This window comes from Malaya genurostris, chromosome 3, assembly GCF_030247185.1.
Source record: "Malaya genurostris strain Urasoe2022 chromosome 3, Malgen_1.1, whole genome shotgun sequence".
Classification (NCBI taxonomy): domain Eukaryota; kingdom Metazoa; phylum Arthropoda; class Insecta; order Diptera; family Culicidae; genus Malaya; species Malaya genurostris.
Window position 1 is genome coordinate 53,256,989 of NC_080572.1, and position 20,348 is coordinate 53,277,336.

Genomic DNA, 20,348 nt, shown 5'->3' on the forward strand with positions numbered 1-20,348 from the left:
AATTCCATTGCACAGAGCTACGCCAAACGTTTGATGAGTGCTACACCAGTGGTATCGGTGCAGAAAAAGTGTAGCACTGGTGTAGTGCAATTGGTAAAAACGAACGGTTTTAGTGCAGCTTTTGCTACACCGGTGTAGTGCAATTTAAAAACGAAAACGACATAATATAGTTTGAATTTCACGGCACACTACAATTTGAAATTTCCCGACCAACTTCATAAATCCATTTCCCACGAGTAGTAGAAGCGCATGTCGGCGCACTGATGAGCACCATAAATACCATAAAGTCAGCAGTCAAATAGCCGGAAAGCAGTTTCAAGTTCAAGAACTCACTTTTGCCTCATTCGCTCAGTAGTGAATTAGTTTCTCGCGACGTTGGTGGTGATGGTAATGTGTGTGAAAATTACTAGAGAATAAATTGACTCTAGGATTGTGTCAAATATTTGCCCCAGTGTCGTGATGGAGAACAATAGCGCAAAGGATTCTGGGCAGGTAAGTAGATTTGAATTTTAAATAGCATTGATCGCAATCTTGGAGATTCTCTTTAATTCGATTGATTAACTCAAACGTGTGTAAGATAAAACTGTAAAGTATAATAACGATTTGAACTGTACAGAAAAGACTGCACTCAATTTAGGGATCCTATGTTTACAATCGTCCTGGGTTGGCGGTTCAATGCATAGGACGTCTTACAAACCAGATGTCGTATGTTCGAGCCCCGACCTGGAAGGATTCTTAGTGTCAGTAGGATCCATAGTACTAGCCATGCGATGATTCTGTACACTAAGAATCGGCTGCGAAGTCTGTTGAAACAGAAAGGCCAAATTCTCCACCAAAGGAATGTAATGCCAAGACTTTGCTTTGCTATGTTTACAATACGGGTGAACGTATTTTTGGGCACTGTGACTGTTACTTTGTATTTATTGCATCACCCGATAATATATTTAGCTCAACCCTTTTACAAATGCACTTGCAACTCGTTTCACGTGTTTCATCATTCGATGGTGTGTTTCATAGAGCCAAAGACGTAGCAAATTTGGAGCAAGAATAATTTTCCTAATTAATAATCAATTGAAGAATTGTTTGAAAGAAGACGAAATAGTTGGGTACAGAGACTTGCAAAGGTAAAATTTCACTAATTCACTAATTGTTGAAGAAGAATAATAATTTCCAGCAGAGAAATATTTGGAGAAGCCTGGAGTTCCCGAAATCACCTCCGTGTGGTGCTCTCAATTATCCGATTAGATTTTTTTAGGTTGCCACATCTGTCATTGATATGCTATCAAATTTCCAGCTTGATAGCTGAACATTTGTAAAAGTTACGCTGTATTGAGTACATCTAGGTGTCCTCGATTTTGTACATTTTTCAAAATGGATTTGAATTTTCAACAGATGAGATTATGGATGGCTCTGATGGCTATACCGAAATTTGAATATGAAAAATGTTCCGAGGATTGAATCAAGCGTTGGCATAAGCGTGTTGCAGTCGATGGGGGCTAGGAGACATATTACTATAAAATTTTGGTAGCGTTTCAATCATATCTGAAAAAATAAACAAAAACCAATTATGTCTCTGTTACAAGTAATTTTTTATGTTCGTTCCATGGTACTTTTCTAGGGTGAGGAAGACGATTTTAATTATGTAACCAGTGAACTTCTTTGCCAATCCTTCGTGTTTCTAAAATTAGTTCTAATACAGACGATGTATCTGCAACTTTTCCCCATGCTTTTAGGGGCAAAAGCACCCTAATTGTGCAAAACAAAATGCTTAAGAAATCGCATACAGAAATTATGCATAAGTTATCAATTTAATGAATATTAGTGAACAATTTTCCATCTGGCAAATATTTCGTCCACGAAACGGCTGCAACTTTCTTCAAATAAGAAGAAGAAATTTTATAAGGGTGCCTTTTGCCCCGTGGTTGTCATGAACTTTGTTTTGATGGATGTTCACCCGTTGTTAAAGATCATCTTGCCTCTATATTCTGATACCCGTGATTTCGCATAATTTGTAAATGTATATTTTTTGTGTTTTTCACGATCGGGTGTTATGGTCCGTATATATTTTATTTAAAATGTCTAAAGAAAAATAAGATTGTTCGTAATTATAAGAAAACGGAACTTTGAAGGGGACAATATCGATTTAGATGAATAATCTTGTATTTTTTATCATCTGAATAAATTCCGGGAACTTTTTGATATAGGTAGTATGAGCACGTAAATCAATATTGATCTGTGGTAACATTCTGGTTATAATAGTTTGAAATAGTTTCCAAACAAACGACATTACCGGAAATATGGGACGATAACGCGACCCGTTTCAGTAGTCACGCTGTCATACCTACATAAACAATATGACATAAATGTATGCTCAATATTTCTGCCGATCAATCAAGAAGTTCAGATTAGACAGCGAAAATTTCCTAATAGAAGATATGGTCAAGTAGTCTCTCTTACGAGATCTAAATATATAAACAGACAAGACGTAGGCTCACGACATCTTCTCATTGCTGTAATCAATTACGCCTTCGTAGCAATAACCGTCATTGATGCTACACGGAAAACAAAGAGTGTCTATTGTTTGACTACTGTTTACTGAATTTAGAGTTGTAGTTGTAAAGTTTTCTTTTATTCGCTTTTTCTATTGTCAAATCAAAAAGAGAAAAGTTTCGTTCAATGAACTAAAATCAAGTGAACCACGTTATACCTGAAATTATGGCAATGCAACTCAACAGTTGAATAAAAATATTGCTTACTATTGAGTAGATATAGTATGTTTTCGCATGTGCCCTATGGAAACTACTTATATGGACTTAAAGTCTATTCGCACTATTCCGGGACGGCCGGGACGTGACCATCCGGGACGTTCTTTTTCCTCATTGGCGATGACTGAGCTGCTGGCGTGTGCATGTATTAAAATGTGAAAACCCCACTTAAGTTAGTTTCTGTCATACCCCAACACGCATGAAACCTACTCACCTTTTGCATCAGCAGATCACAATCATCCAAATCACACATTTTTCTTATGCTTAATTCAATATTATTAATACTTATTAGACTAAACCTATATTAATACTAATTAGACTAATACCAATTAGGCAGCAATTAGAGGAACATTCTTAATAACATTACGTGATAGAAGAAAGTCAAAAGCAGTGTTGGTGATTGCCGAAAATTTGACAGAAGCTGCTATATTGCTATCTATATTGTATACAACATTTTCAATCCGGTAGAAGATGCTATAAGAACTCAAGTCTCTCAATGCATGAACCTTGAGAGAATTTTGGTACATTTCTTCGCTCCACTTCATACTCTGAGTATTTCACGCCCTTAAAAAAAAATTACAGTCTGATAATGATCTTTGCTGTGTGGAATTTCCCAAGAGAGAATCGCAAGTTGACAATTATCGCAGAAAATCGAATCGATGATTCAACTTGAAGATTCTCATACTAGGTTGCAATATTTCAAAACCCTTGTGTGGAGCATTCACAGACATTTTCATAGACACAACTTATACAAAGGTTATATGCACATAGTTAGAATAAGCGACAATAGTAAAATGATTCTATCGCAATTGTCAACTGCCTGTATAGAATCGGATCGCGAAACGAGAATAAGCGACCGTTTGTTGCTTCAAAGAGGATCCCCACAGCAGCGTGCTAACCTTTGATTCTCAGAAATGTCATCGAGAGAAATTCGCTCTCGCACTGGTGTCGATTCTATGTTAAATGAGCCATGCCAGGTTTTTGTTGTTGCGATGATTTCCGTTTCTCTTTGATGGCACTGATTCAATCGTTGAAGAGTTGCCAGTGAACGTTCTTTGATACGATAAAAGCCATCCTTGGTCAAAAGTACTAAAACAGTGATTGAACATGAGGTATATGCTAACGAACGATTCGTTGAATCCGTAATTAGTTCTAGCACTGAGAATCCGAATATAAGAGTAGGTGCGAAGATTGCGACGAGTAATATAAGAGCTCAGAGCAATCGATTCGTGACTGAAGAAGATCTGCTACAAAAAACTCGCGGTGAACAGATAATAAATCGAGATCAATGAGTTTACATTTGTCATTAAAGAGGCCTGAATAAAAATATCTTTTAAATAAAAACCTGTCATTAAAACATTTATAAGATTATATCTCTTGCCATTGGTATGGTAAGGTTATCACATCGTCACATATAAGATAACATATCCCGAACCGAAATTTATCGAAATTCGTTACGTCATCTTCGAGAAAATTTAGCCCATGATAAAGAGCGGTAAGTGGGTTCCCAAGTAGCAATCCACAACTGGTTTTGATACGACTAAGTCCAAGCTATGTTGCAACAAGGACACGAATATGTTTTGCCTTTCTCATATAGAAAGGTTATGCAATCACTTGAATAACCGACTAGTAAAAGTTTGCCCCATCACAAGACCATTCGACTCAGTTCATCGAGCTGAGCAATGTCTGTGTATGTGACAAATAATCTAACTAGGTTTTCTCGGAGATGGCTCAACCGATGTTGACAAACTTAGATTCAAATGAAACGTCTTACGGTCCCATACGGAATTCCTGAATTTCATCCGGATCCGAATACCGGCTCCGGAGTTACAGGGTAAAGTGTGTTAAATATTGTACACCGTCACTTAAACTGGCGAAACAAAACACGTAAATTTCTAAACTGGTCTCAAAACTACACAAATCGATTAATTGACAAATCATTACTGTGTATTGATATAGCAGAAACATGAATTTCTGCAGTTTGTTTTTGAATTATAGAATCCTATTTGTTGGCTCAAATATTTCGAGCACTTTATGAAGTCGCAGGAAGTATATGAATCATAAATAAAACAAGATTTTTATTTAGCTTTGAAGTTACTTTTTGACAAAAATAATAAGACGCTGAATATTCATTTTTCCACTATGTACTTACCATAATAATAATGTCACTCAGTTTAACAAACATAAATTTAAATCATAATACCATAGAACTTACCCATGGAACGCTATTGAATTTTATCAGGATTTGACTTTCTGTTCCTGAATTAATGGGTCATATGTGCAACAACCCATTCAGTAATAGCCGTTCAACCGAGAAGGTTGTGTATAGAAGCGTACAGTTTAATAACGCTGGTTGGTTTACACGCGTTAAATACGACAACGGTTGAACTACAGGTAGAAACCTGTTGGCAGCAGCCGTTAAAACGTATAGTCGTGCTGCATAAGAGAGCCCTAGTGCTGGGCCAAGCTGGTGAAGGAAACAACAAAGGGCGTTTCCCAAACTCTACCCAGGCCGCAATATACAGCCACAAGTGCTGAGCAGGAGAGTGCAAAGGCACATCGAAGAGGAAGAGTGCAAAGGCACATAGAAGCAGGAGAGTGCAAAGGCACACCGGTGCGAAGGCACTTCGGTGCAGAAGCATATCGGTGCGGAGCACTAGGAAGAAGGAGACAAGACAAGTCGGTCTTTCCACTGCCATACAACACGCAGGTATACACCGGTGACCTGCGCTGGTTACAGCTGGCGAAGACGAAAGCAAATCGGAATTCGAGTGGTGCTGGATGTCAGGTAGCAGTAGCATCACATCATATTCTATCGCTACAGTGAGCTTCAGCATTGTATCAACGTCCAGATACATCCAACAAGAACATCTAGAGCAACGAGGATCTACACGGCAGTGCAACGGAGATAGACAACAATTTCAAGGTAGAAGTTTTTTCTTTTCCTTTTGATTGAGTACTGTGTAGTGTTGGTTTCAAATTTTATTTTAAAGTTTAGTTAAAAATTTTAATGTGATGGATGAATCCATGGACGTAAATCCTAGCATGAATCCGATACCCCCACGAACGAAAAAATATCAGGAGAGCTCTTCTGGGCCTTGGATTGTCTTTTTTAGACGTATATCAAAGCCATTAAACATTTACCAAATTTCTAAAGGTTTGACATCACGATTCTCTTCAATCAAAGAGATCATAAAAGTAAATAACGATAAAATTCGTGTTGTGGTAAATAATTTGAAACACGCGAATGATATTGTCTCTTCGGAACATTTCAATAAAGAGTATAAAGTTTACATACCCTCCAAAGATGTCGAAATTGACGGTGTTGTTACCGAAGCGAGTCTTTCGGTAGATGATTTACTCAAGCATGGTGTTGGTCGTTTCAAGAACTCTATGCTTGAGGGTGTGAAAATACTGGAGTGCAAACAACTGTACTCAGTAGTTCATGAAGAGGAAAAAAAAGTTTATCGCCCATCAGACTCGTTTCGAGTGACATTTGCCGGGTCTGCGTTGCCGTCCCATGTCTATGTCGATAAAATTCGCCTCCCTGTTCGGCTTTTTGTTCCAAATGTAATGAATTGTACGAACTGCAAAAAATTCGGCCACACAGCTACTTACTGTAGTAATAAACCAAAATGTATTAAGTGTGAAGGGCCTCATAAAGATAATGATTGCAACAAGGAAATTGAAAAATGTATTTATTGTGGGAATAGTCCTCATGATGATATTTCAGTATGCACTGCATTTAAAGTGCACAAAGACAAAATTAAGCTTTCTTTAAAAGCACGGTCTAAGCGCACATATGCAGAAATGCTTAAAACGGTCATTGATGTCCCCCCTTTGGAAACCGAAAACGGGTTTTCAAATCTAGAGGAACCAGAGGACTCTGACTCTGACGAAAATAGTGAAGGTAATTCGTTTATCACTACCCAAGGGTCAGTTAAGAGAAAGAAGTCTTCCTCCAAATTACCAAAAAAGACACCTAAAATTTCATCTTCAAAAAAAGATCCCCGTGTTAAACAAAAAAAGTCAAAACCAAAGACTGTGCCTCCTGGTTTGTCAAATTCACAAACCAATCCAGGATCTAGTACAGAAAAAGATAATAATCCAGTGGGCTCCATTTCACAGCCACCAACAGGATTACTGAAGTTTTCGGAAATTGTTGAATGGATTTTCTCAGCATTCAATATATCTGAACCCTTAAAGACCCTCATAATGGCATTCCTTCCAATAGCTAGAACCTTTTTGAAGCAGTTATCAGCTCAATGGCCAATTGTCTCAGGTTTTGTATCTTTTGATGGATAATTTATCACCCGTCGCAAATGATACAATCACTGTCCTGCAGTGGAATTGTCGAAGCATCATGCCAAAACTTGATTCATTTAAAATATTATTGCATAGTCAAAACTGTGATGTATTTGCTTTATGCGAAACATGGCTTACTTCAAACATAGCTTTAAATTTTAATGATTTTAACATTATACGTCTCGATAGAGACTCTCCGTATGGTGGAGTGCTTTTGGGAATTAAGAAATGCTATTCCTTTTATAGATTAAACATCCCTTCAACTTCTAGTATAGAAGTTGTTGCTTGCCAAATAAACATTAAAGGCAAAGATATTTGCATAGCTTCGGTTTATATTCCTCCAAAAGCACAAGTTGGACAGCAACAGCTTAATGAAATGGTTGAAGCCCTTCCTGCACCACGATTGATTCTGGGGGATTTAAATTCGCACGGTATTATGTGGGGTTCCGTTTACAATGATAGCAGATCATCTTTAATACAAAACATTTGTGACAATTTTAGCATGACGGTATTAAATATGGGTAGCATGACACGGATCCCAAGACCTCCGGCACGCCCAAGTGCATTAGATCTATCTCTTTGCTCAACATCAATTCGACTAGATTGCACCTGGAAAATACTGCCTGATTTACACGGTAGCGATCATTTACCAATCATCATCTCAATTAGCAGTAGCAATTGCATTGCTACTTCCGCTACTATTCCATATGATTTGACAAAAAATATCGACTGGATTAAATACCAAAGTAGTATCTCTAGTATTTTGAATTCAATGGAAGAGCTCCCTCCACTTGAAGAATATGACTTCCTCATTTGTTCGATTCTGGAGGCAGCAGAACAATCCCAAACTAAACGCTTTCCTGGGCCAACGACTAACAGAAGGCCTCCCAACCCCTGGTGGGACAAAGAGTGCTCAGAGGCTAAACTCGCAAAACAAAATGCTTGCAAGACGTTTCTAAAACGGGGAGGAGGAACTCCTCAGAATTTTGAAAAACTTATGGTTTTAGAAACCAAGTACAAGAGCATACTTCGAGCCAAAAAATGTAGCTATTGGAGACATTTTGTCGAAGGTTTGTCAAGAGATACCTCAATGAGCACTCTTTGGAACACGGCCAGACGAATGAGGAATCGTACCGTGGGCAATGAGAGTGATGAATACTCGAACCGATGGATATTTGACTTTGCTAGGAAAGTTTGCCCAGATTCTGTTCCTACGCAGAGCATTATACGGGAATCTCCTCCAAATAATGGTTTTATTAATAACCCATTTTCAATGATGGAATTTTCTATAGCACTCTTGTCTTGTAACAATAACGCTCCAGGGTTGGACAGAATTAAATTCAACTTGGTGAAGAATCTGCCCAACCTCGCAAAAAGACGTTTGTTGGAATTGTTCAACAAGTTTCTTGAGCAAAATATTGTTCCACCTGACTGGAGACAAGTGAAAGTTATCGCCATTCAAAAACCGGGGAAACCAGCTTCCAATCACAACTCATATAGACCCATTGCGATGTTGTCCTGCATCAGAAAATTGTTCGAAAAAATTATTCTACGACGTCTCGACACTTGGGTCGAGACGAACGGTTTGTTGTCAGATACTCAGTTTGGCTTCCGTAGAAATAAAGGGACGAATGATTGCCTTGCATTACTTTCGTCTGACATCCAAATTGCCTTCGCTCAAAAGCAACAAATGGCATCTGTATTTTTAGACACTAAAGGAGCATTTGATTCAGTTTCCATTGATGTTCTTTCAGACAAGCTTCACCAAAATGGACTCCCAGCGGTTATAAATAATTATTTGCACAACCTTTTGTCAGAGAAACACATGCATTTTTCACATGGCGATTTGGCAACACTCAGAAATAGTTACATGGGTCTCCCGCAAGGCTCATGCCTCAGTCCGCTCCTCTATAATTTTTACGTAAATGACATTGACAGCTGTCTAGTAACCCCATGTACACTAAGACAATTGGCAGATGATGGCGTGGTTTCAGTTACTGGACCCAAAGCTATTGATCTGCATAAACCATTGCAAGATACCTTAGATAACTTGTCCGATTGGGCTGTTCATCTTGGTATCGAATTCTCTGCGGAGAAAACAGAGTTAGTCGTCTTTTCAAGAAAGCATGATCCCGCGCAGCTTCAGCTCCATATGATGGGAAGAATGATCCAACAGGTTTTAACTTTTAAATACCTCGGGGTGTGGTTCGATTCCAAATGCACGTGGGGAGGACACATTAGGTTTCTGATAACAAAATGCCAACAAAGAGTAAGTTTTCTTCGAACAATAACAGGATCTTGGTGGGGTGCTCATCCGGAAGATCTAATAAAATTGTATCAGACAACGATACTTTCAGTGATGGAATATGGATGCGTTTGCTTTCGTTCCGCTGCAAACTATCATATTATCAAACTGGAGCGAATTCAGTATCGTTGTTTGCGAATTGCTTTAGGGTGCATGCATTCGACACATACAATGAGTCTTGAAGTTCTGGCGGGAGTTCTTCCATTAAAAGATCGATTTTGGGAGCTTTCATCACGCCTGCTAATAAGATGTGAGGTGCTGAATCCCATGGTAATTAATAATTTCGAACGACTAGTCGAGCTTCGATCTCAAACAAAATTCATGACAGTATATTTTAACCATATGTCACAGGAAATCAACCCTTCAAGATATATTCCTATCCGTGTCAGCATCCTAAGTGCCCCTGACTCAACTTTATTTTTCGATACATCCATGCAGCGCGAAGTGCGTGGAATCCCGGATCATCTACGCTCGACGGAAATCCCAAAAATATTTTCAAGTAAGTTCAGGCATATTGACTCTGAGAAAATGTTTTACACGGACGGATCGCGAATTGAAGAAGCGACAGGGTTTGGTATGTTCAACAATAATGTTTCGGCCTCATTTAGGCTTCAAGAACCTGCATCTGTTTATATAGCAGAGCTAGCAGCAGTTCAATATAGTTTGAGTGTAATCGTCACATTAATTCCAAACCATTATTTCCTCTTCACAGATAGTCTGAGTGCAATTGAAGCCATTCGCTCAAACATGACTGGCAAGACTGAACCGTTTTTCCTGGGCAAAATAAAACAGTGCCTGAACGACATATTGAACAATAATTATCTAATCACTATAGTCTGGGTCCCGGCTCATTGCTCCATTCCTGGCAATGAAAGAGCCGATATTTTAGCCAAACGTGGTGCTATTGAGGGTGAAATTTATGAGAGACCAATTGCTTTCAACGAATTCTATAGCTCGTCTCGCCAAAGAACACTTGCCAGCTGGCAAGCTTCTTGGGATAAAGATGATCTGGGTCGGTGGATGCACTCAATTATTCCGAAAATATCGACAAAGGCATGGTTCAGGGGACTGGATGTGAGTAGAGATTTCATTCGTGTGATGTCTAGACTCATGTCCAATCACTACACGTTAGATGCACATCTCCTTCGAATTGGGCTCTCCGAAACTAATCATTGTGCTTGTGGCGAAGGTTATCGAGATATTGATCATGTCGTTTGGACATGCGTGGAGTATCGTGATGTCAGATCTCAACTAATAAATTCTTTGCGTACCCAAGGTAGACTATCCAATATCCCAGTTCGAGACATTCTTGCTTGTCGTGACCTTTCATACATGAAACTTATTTATCATTTCATAAAGAAAACTGGAGTTTCAATTTAATAAAGGCCCCTTTCAAGACTTAGTTCTGATCCCAGCTGCGTCCATGAGTTCAACCAATAGCTAAATTAGAATAAAAATAATGTAATGATACAAACAAACTCGAAACAGTTTATGAAATTATTAACAAAATGTCTGAAAATAACAGCTTATTTTATAATTTATAGAAGTTAATCGTTTGGTTCAAATAATATTTCCGAGTAGATTTCATAATTAATGACGAGTTACCTAAGATGATATTTAAGTAATAAGAGAATATGTTTTAATAAATGCAAAACGTTGTGACTATGTTAGAATTAAATTAGGATAAGAATATTATGTAAAAGTGATGCTACGGCGAAGAAAAACTTATGTAAACTGCCTTAAGAAATAAACGTATTTATGAAAAAAAAATGTGCAACAACTTTACAAAAATATGAACTTATTTTTCCCGTAGATGGCTGAACCGATTTTAAAAACTTAGATCCCAATGAATGGTCCAGCATTTCCATGGAACGAATTTAATATTATTTGAATACTACTCCTGGTTCCGGAATTGCAGGGTGAAACGGAAAAAATCAATTCCAAGGGCGAGTTCTTCTATACATGGTGACGTGAAAACGAATGAAGTCCTCCGAACCAGCCATATAATTTTTATGTTGTGTACGTTCTGTTTGTTGCCAACCAAAAAGTTTGATTTCGGATATATCGAATCTCAATTCCCGATTTCGGAAGTACCGGAGCTGGTTGTCCAAAACCTTCACTTCATTTTCTCAGATATGGCGAATGAACTTAAGGTTAAAGCCTCTATAATCGTAAAAAATTGAATAAATATATAGTTTTATCTACTCGAATCCATCCATAGAAATATTTCCATGCAGTAGGTGTAATAACACCAGAAAATCCGTCTTAAATTGGATGAGCAGAAGATGTTCAAAACCTGAACAACATTTGTATGGTTTTCTTTGTTCGAATTCGAACCCCTAAATAGAAAACAAAAACGTAGTCCCAGGTCAAGACAAAATGAAATGTTTTCATATCTGCCGCATTCCAAACTGAATTAGGAGAAGATGGAGTAATACGCACCCGCCAAGGAAAAGTTTATATATCTTAGTTAATGAAAATAGAACGCAAAAGTTCCGTGCGTAACTATCTTCAGTCACCATCAGTTCTAACAATTACGAACAAATATTCGCAGTATGCATTGAAAAATACATAAAATATCTCATTTTTGAAATCGCCTAAAAATTGTCCTTTCCCAAGTAACAATTTTTGTCGCGCTAGCTTATTTGTAACTAGTTTGCAACCAGAAATTTGAGTGATTGTTACCAATATCTAACCAATTGCGTGACTTAAAAAGCGCAGTTTCTGAGTTGTCGTTACGTTGTAATGCTATAATGAAATAACTTATCTTTCCATAACTTGAAAATAACTTGTTTTCAAGTAAACTAGTTGAAATTTAGTCACCATCGACATAATAAACATTGAATGAATCAAGAATACTTTTCTATCATCAATAAAAAGGCAGAAGAGTACTTCAAATCACAAACTTGGTACAAGGTACAAATTTCACATCGATTTTAAAACTGTCGAGCGGAATTCAATTTTACTTAACTGTTTTTTATGCGCATTAAATCAAAATCTGTTCATAAAGATATAAAAAATAAACAACAAAATAACCCGATGGTCAGAATGCTCCAAATTAATCCAAGTAGAGTGACTTCTCATTATTTTAAATTCATATATCATGAGAATAATAATATTATCACAATCGATGTTAAATTTCAATATTGTTTTCTTTTTGTTTATGATAGGGCATAGAACAAAAATGACTATTCTGCCTTTCACTATTTTCGACAAAAAATAGTTTTGAAAAAAGTAATATCCTGGTTTTATTTATGTTTCATACACTTCTTGAGACTCCTTATTGTGTTCGCCATATTCAAGCCAATAAAAGTTTTTTTGGTTGCAGTTTCGTTATCATAACGTTGGGAAAACCTACCGATAACTATCTGAATCAATGAAGAAATTATATGTTATAATCTTATAATATCTATGTTATTGCTATATCAATTCACAGTAACGATTCACATATATGTTAACGTATTTATAATGGTTTCGCAACGAAAAATAAACCTCATTTCAACTGGTAGCTAAAAGCATAGGTGTGATTAAAGACATGTTGGAATTAAGTAACGATAACTTACAAGTGATAGTTAGTTAAATGTTTACGTTATGAATAAACACCGCTGTCACCTAATTTTAACCATTATAACATAAAAAACATGTTTGTGCTCTTGTTGCAACACAATTGGGTTAAGTCAAAACTAGTTACGGGTTGCTACTTTTGAAGCCAAATAAACTTATTTTCAACTAGTAGCTAGAAGCATAGTTGTGATTAAAGATATGTTTGGATTAAGTAGCGATAACTCATAGAATATGATTAATTCAATATGACAGAAAGATGTGGTGCTTGGAAACCTAAATAACTATTTCGTAACTAGTTATGTTATGAAGAAACATTGCTGTCACTTTATTTTAACCAGTATAACATAAAAAACATATTTGTGCTCTTGTTGCAACATAGTTTGGACTTAGCCGTATCAGAACTAGTTGCGGATTGCTACTTGGGTTGAAATATATGTGAAGCAAAGCGATCGTGGAAATCATGAAAAATTTACATTATAATTAACGCGTAGGTATCTGAACATAGAGGCAGGATGACCTTAAACAACGGGTCAACATTCATCAAAACAACAAAATGCGCACTCATAATACTTTTTGTTGGAATTAAAAAAAAGGTGTTGATCCTTTCGATGAAGAAATACTTTCCAGATGTAAATTTGTTACTATTATTCATTGATTAGATATAATCAATCCATAGCTACCAAAAATTTCTAGTAATATCGTGTCATGACAAAGCTTCAATAAAATTTCTGCGCCAAAGTTTGATAATTGCTGATAAAGCATGGAATGCGTTTTGTCCCGGGGTGTGTTTTATCCCATCTTTCCCTACTCAGTTATTGCTTCAATAACTTCAATAAATTCAATAAGCCTTCGCTCTACTCGATGTTGTTATCGAACTGATGAGCACCATTTTTCACATACTTTTCATCTGAATTGAACACTGATGCTAAAACTGTTTTAGTTCCATTACTCTTTTATCACTACAAATTAGCTGCCGTGTAACATTATTATATCAGGAGAGAAGCAAATTTGTTAGTCAGTTACCAGTAATCTTGCGATTATGAAAAATTGCATCGGACGCTTGACAAAAGCGTGTTGTGCATAAACTTGGAGTGGCTGTCTACACTTCAAAAAATGACTTCCGCCCCACACAAACTGTCGCTTGATGAGAGTTTATTTACTTCGTAGAGTCTGACACTTTGAGTGACACTTCAAAAGGTGCACTGCACAAATTGATTTTATGTACCATAAGCTATGAGTCGCATGTTCAAAGTCAATTGAAATGCGTCGTTCCCAGTTTAGTCGTCTAGTGAAAGCCTTGCAACTACATCGTTTTTATTGTTTGAATCGAAATAGATTGCAGCTTGTGGGCGTTGAATCGTTCATATCTTTCAATTAGCGAACGTCACCCGCAACAACAAGCAATTGTGACGGAGCCTATATTAGTCGTTGATTTTTTCCTCGATCTGGTAGTAAATAATTGAACGAAAGCGTTATTGAAATCACGTTTATTATTACACAACGGAAGTTACACCCTTTTTCGCACGTTTTACAACTTTAGTAAATGTCTTGAATTTGATTACAGGCTAATGGCGAAACGGGAACACTGAAAAATGCCATTATTACGATCAAAACTGATGACAGTGGACACCAAAAATGGGGTAGCAGTATTGAGTTTCTGCTGTCATGTATCGCAATTTCCGTCGGATTCGGGAACGTCTGGAGATTTCCCTACACGGCACTACAAAACGGAGGAGGTGCCTTCGTGATACCGTACCTAATCGTGCTGTTCGTAGTTGGCAGACCGATCTACTACCTGGAGATGGTGATGGGTCAGTTCTCTAGCCGAGGATGTGTGAAGGTGTTCGATGTCTGTCCGTTGATGCGAGGCGTTGGAGTCGGACAGACCATCACGATGTTCATCATTGTGGGATACTACGCAGCGATACAGGCATTATCTCTTCGATATTTTTTCGACTCGTTTCAAAGTCCTCTGCCTTGGAGCGAATGTCAGCGGGGATGGTTAAATTGCATTGATTCTAACTTTCTTGGAAGAGCATCCGTTATCAATGGAACCCCGACGGCTACTCCATCGGCAGATTTCTATTTCCGGTGAATAAAATTCGTTTTGGAATAGCGCCATTTTGATGTTTTTTTTCGTTCTAGAAAGGAAATCATGAACCTATTACCTAACATTGACAACGGAATCGGCCTTCCGGATTGGAAACTGTCACTTTGTCTGTTGGCGTGTTGGATCTGTATCGCTGGCATTCTGGTGAAAGGAATTAAAAGCTCGGGGAAAGCTACCTACTTTCTGGCTCTCTTTCCATTCGTGATTCTTCTGTTGCTACTGATTCGTTCCTGTACATTGACCGGTGCCATCGACGGGATCAAATATTTCGTGCAGCCCCAGTGGGAAATGATACTTAAGCCGGATGTAATAATGGCATGTAATAATGTCATATGAAAAAATTATCTGAATTTTTTCCGTAGGTTTGGTATGCAGCCATTGGCCAATGTTTCTTTTCTCTGACCGTGGGATTGGGAGCAGTGATCGTATTTTCATCTTTCAATAACTTTTCCAGTCACATTTATCGGTTAGTTTTGTAGTTATTTCTATTGAAATTTGAATGCCTAAGACGAGCTAAAATTTTATTTTGTATTTTTCAGTGATGCCACAATCATTTCCATCCTCGATACGGCGACCTCGGCGGTATCCGGTGTCATTGTCTTTGGCATCGTTGGCAATTTGGCCTACATAACACAGAAGCCAGTTCCCGAAGTGATGAAGTCCGGTCCGGAGCTGACATTCATAACCTATCCAGATGCCATCGCTAAGATGGATTTTGCGCCAAATTTTGTCGCTGTCATGTTCTTCCTGATGTTCGTCTTACTGGGGCTGGGCAGCAATGTCGGAATCGTGACAACCATTCTAACGTCGATCCAGGACCGTTATCCGCATGTGACTGTCTGGAAAACCGTTTTGATTATTTCAATTGCGGGATTCTGTTACGGGTTGGTGTTTGTTACTCCGGTGAGATTGTGCAGGAGCTTCATAGAAATGATCAAAATTGATGTTTGTGTTTCACTTCCAGGGTGGCTTGATTATGCTGGATCTTATAGATTACTATGGAGTAACATTTGCAACTCTCACTTTGGTTATTCTGGAAGTCATTACATTCTGCTGGCTTTACGGGGTGCGAAGAATATGCATTGACATACAGTTCATGCTAGGAATCAAAACCGGTATATTCTGGAGAGTTTGTTGGGGTTTCTTGACTCTACTTATGATTGGCGCAATTTTCATCATGGAATCAATCCAATATGAACCAAAGGATGTTCCTGTAGGTTACAATGGTAGATTTACATGTTTTCCAATAGCAACACTCGCATCGGTTTAATCTTACTGCCTTCCATTGCAGTGCTCGGTTGGTGTTTATACGGTTTCTCGGTACTGCAGGTAGTCGGCTGGGCAGTTTATGCAATTTGCAAACGACCGGAAAAACGAGTGCTCAGCAAGTTACTTCACGCGTCGAAACCTACAGAGGATTGGGGACCGGAGAGTATGCTTTTGAAAAATGATTATAATGTAACTGTTCGGAGGCACAAGGACTCTTTGAGCTTAAGAAAAAAGAATTTTTTGGAAAGGTTCTATCAACGTCTTTTCAAATAGAAAAATAATTACGTTAAGAATTGGCGCGACCATCGACATATAAAACATTGAACAAGAAGAACACGTACAACTAATTTTCCCGTAAGACATGCATCCACTTTTGGATTTTCTAGTTCGGTTATATTTTTACAGAAAAAAATCATTATCAATGTTTAACGGATCGTTCGGTAAAGAGCCTACCGAATAGAAATGTAATAAGCAAACACGTAACACGCCAGTTTGTGTATTAGTAGAAATAAACATAGATTAAACAAAATCCAATCAATGGATAGCAAAGCATACAAACTATATAGTAAGTAATACAACATTCACGATATTCCAGTTCAGCCAGTGCATCGATGCGTGCGCAAGATGTTTTGTGCCAGAAGTTAGTTCCTACAATAAGGGATTATATGCCTTTTAGCATGTCCGAAACTTCGTTTTTTCACATTGCAGTACATTGAGGTAGAAAAACGAATTAAAACAAGAGCAGAGTAATCCGGTGTACTTAATGATTTGTTTTCCGAATTTCAAACTAAACGCACAAAGAGAAAATGATTTTTTGAATATTTTGTTACAATATTTATAATTTGGTTGTATTTGGTCTTGAAAAATACTTAGATAAAAAACCATAAAAACCTTTTTTAATACACCTAGGGGTGTAATGATGCCTTTCTCATATGACTTATATTTCCAAAAATATCACTAGAAGATTCTGTCAAGAATTTTGTCGTGAATACGACTTACTCTACTATGGGGTGCCTTTTCAAAATTAGCCATATGGAAGAATGGGCAGAACTCAATCGTGAATATCTCGACTTGTATTAATGGTAGCAACATAATTATTTCACCATTCCATCAAAAATATGATCAGGAATTTAGGATAATATTTTGAATAGTGTGAGATAACCACAAGCAACTCAAAAATTAAGTTTTCTCATAATTTGAAAACAATGCGGAAAACTCTTTACTTTCGCTTGGGTTTTTCGCGCAAGGACGACGATTTTGAGGTAGTCAGACACATATCTTCAACTGATTGCGTATAAAAGGGAAACCGTGGTGAAAATCTATCATTTCTTTTCGTGCGTTCGATGGAAGCAGACATCGTGGGAGTTAAACCTTCAACCAGCAGCGACGGAGAGAAAACCTTCTGCGTGGTTAAAACCTCAAACGCTCAGGTCGCAACTCTTATTTGTTTTTCGGTAGTCGTAACGGGGAAGTTCAAGTTTCAGATTTTAGTTCCGCAATATAGGTTTAGAATTCAGAGCCTGCGTGCTGAAACTGTATTCTGGAACTGTATTTCGGAACTGAAATTGCAGTTCTAGAATTGAAACAGGATTCTGAGTCTGTTATTGATTCTAAATTTAGTTCTTGAACTCAGGGTCCAGTTCTTTATTCGAGACTTCTTCTATTCGGTTCTTTTAGAACCATAATAATACTCCTAAAGGAAATTTACTTTACTGTACTCTATACAACCCATTCTGGTAGTCATGGCGAAAAATCGTCTTCAAGTTTCAGAGCTTAGTTCCGGAATATGGGTTTAGAATTCAGAGTCTGCGTGTTGAACTAACTCAACTCGTCACTCTCCATCACGAACGCTTTCATAATAAGTTGTTTTCAGAGCCACCATTATTTCATTATAAAGAACTATACTGCTTATTTCATAATATTTAATTGCGTTTCAGAATGTTTAATGTAACTAATCTGTAATTTAGTCTAAGCGCATCGTTTAAATTTCTAGTAATGCAAGAGGGAAAAGTTGCACAATTCAAACAATCGATCAACTACCAATTCGAATTCGGAAGCATAAATAAAGCGTGTCATATTCGTATTCACGACATCCAGTTATGTCTCTGACATTACACACCCGTACTTTTTTTTCAATCTTGAATAAAATAAAAAACTTTCAATGAACTAACATAACATTTTCAATTTGTAAAGAGTTATGTGAGGTTAATAAGAATTTTTCTATATTTTGCATCATCGCACTAAACGATTAAACACACTTTACCTTATAGATCTGGAACCGGAAGTCGGACCCGGATGAAATTAAACAGCAACCTATGAGAACTTTGATTTGAGTCTAAGTTTGTGGAAATCAATCAAATCATCTCTAAGAAAATTGAGCGAATGCGAATCTCGTTCTACAGTTTTTGACCACTATTTCCATTACTTGGAACCAGTATAGCCGCAGTCGGTTCGTTTAGTAAGTAACTAATATAGCCTACAAATTGAATCAGTTATGAGCCAAATCTAGAATAATTTTACCCTTTCTTGCATCGTCGCTCTAAATGACGGTGTGCAATTTGAAACACACTTTACCCCATGAAAGCATGATGACACTATTGGACTATGAGATTTCTTATTTTATGAGTGATATTATTTGACACATACTTACACACATACATACACACAGACATTGCTCAGGTCGATGAACTATGTCGAATAATATAAAACACTTAGCCCTCTGGGCCAATTTTCACTAATAAATTTTTCAAGTGATTGCATAAACTTTTTATATGAGAAAGGCAATAAGTGTACTTTTATAGAAAAGCATCGTTATCATGATTTTGTAATAACACTAACAAGTAGGTACAAAGTAAATTAAATTTACAAATTTACATATTTTTCACCTAAAAAATATAGTATTAAATGTGGCAACCCTGCACGCTATACGAAGTTGAACAAAGCACGCTGCGAACGAAGCAAAGCCGCACGTACCGACGCGTACCACTTTTGCAACGTCATTTTCAATGAGGATTTGAATGTTTTGACACTCATCGCCATATAATTTCGGAACCGGAAGTCGGATCTGGATGAAATTGCACAGTCTATTTTAAGACAAGAAGCTTTAATTTGAATCATGATTCGTGGAAATCGGTTTAACCGTTGCTGAGAAATCGGAGTGAGTTCCGGTTTTGGAGCCTTTCTTCACTTTTGTCGGTGCTTTCAGAATCGGAAACCGGGGACAAGTAGTCTATATATATTCACAAACCAACAAGATCTGCCAACTAGATGAATGTATTAGAAAGTTTTTATAAAAATATGCACCTCTTTTCGCCAGCGCTTGTGTAAACATTTTTTAATCCACCTAGTGGTGTAATGAAGCCGTTCTCATATTACTTATGTTCTGAAAAGATTTTTTTTCAAACTTGAACAAAAACAAAAACTTTGTGTGGTAAAAATTACGATCACCTTTTCGATTTATAAACAGCTATGTCAAGTTAATATAGATTTAAATGTGGCATCCCTGCACGCTATACAAAATTGAACAAATCACACTGTGTGGTAGGCGAGTGCGTTTTCTTCTTCTTGTATGATAATTTGGAAGTTTTGATACTTTTTGCCCTATAATTTCGGAACCGGAAGTCGGATCTAGATGAAATTGCACAGTGTCTCTTAAGACACTGAGAGCCTTATTTTGAATCATGATTTGTGAAAATCGGTTTAACCGTTGCTGAGAAATCGGAGTGAGTTCCGGTTTTGGAGCCTTTCTTCACTATTACCGGTGCGTTTGGAAGCAGAAACCGGGTAGATTTATATATCCACCAACTAACAAGGTTCACCAACTAGATGAATTTACCAGTAAATTTTATAAAAATATGCATCTCGTTTCGACATCGCTTGTGAAAAAATACACATGAAATTGTAATTTTTCCATAATCACACTGTAATTCCGGAACCGGAAATCGGATCTGGATCAGCTTCTTGAGGACTTTTTAAACAATTTCAAGACCTTTCATTTGCATCTTAGTTTGAAAATCGGTTAAGAAATTTC

General features: G+C 37.4%; 1 protein-coding gene across 1 annotated transcript in view; it reads left to right on the forward strand.

Annotated features, from left to right (window-relative positions):
- Positions 1-328: 328 nt before the first annotated feature.
- The window catches only part of LOC131433798 (sodium-dependent nutrient amino acid transporter 1-like), a 43,857-nt gene continuing 23,837 nt past the window's right edge, over positions 329-20,348 (forward strand). Inside the window, exons 1-7 of the mRNA XM_058600397.1 lie at positions 329-492; positions 14,504-15,030; positions 15,085-15,355; positions 15,412-15,515; positions 15,589-15,952; positions 16,014-16,275; positions 16,341-16,582. Coding sequence (XP_058456380.1) covers positions 460-492; positions 14,504-15,030; positions 15,085-15,355; positions 15,412-15,515; positions 15,589-15,952; positions 16,014-16,275; positions 16,341-16,582 — 1,803 coding nt within the window. The 5' untranslated portion in view covers positions 329-459. The remainder of the gene's footprint in view (positions 493-14,503; positions 15,031-15,084; positions 15,356-15,411; positions 15,516-15,588; positions 15,953-16,013; positions 16,276-16,340; positions 16,583-20,348) is intronic.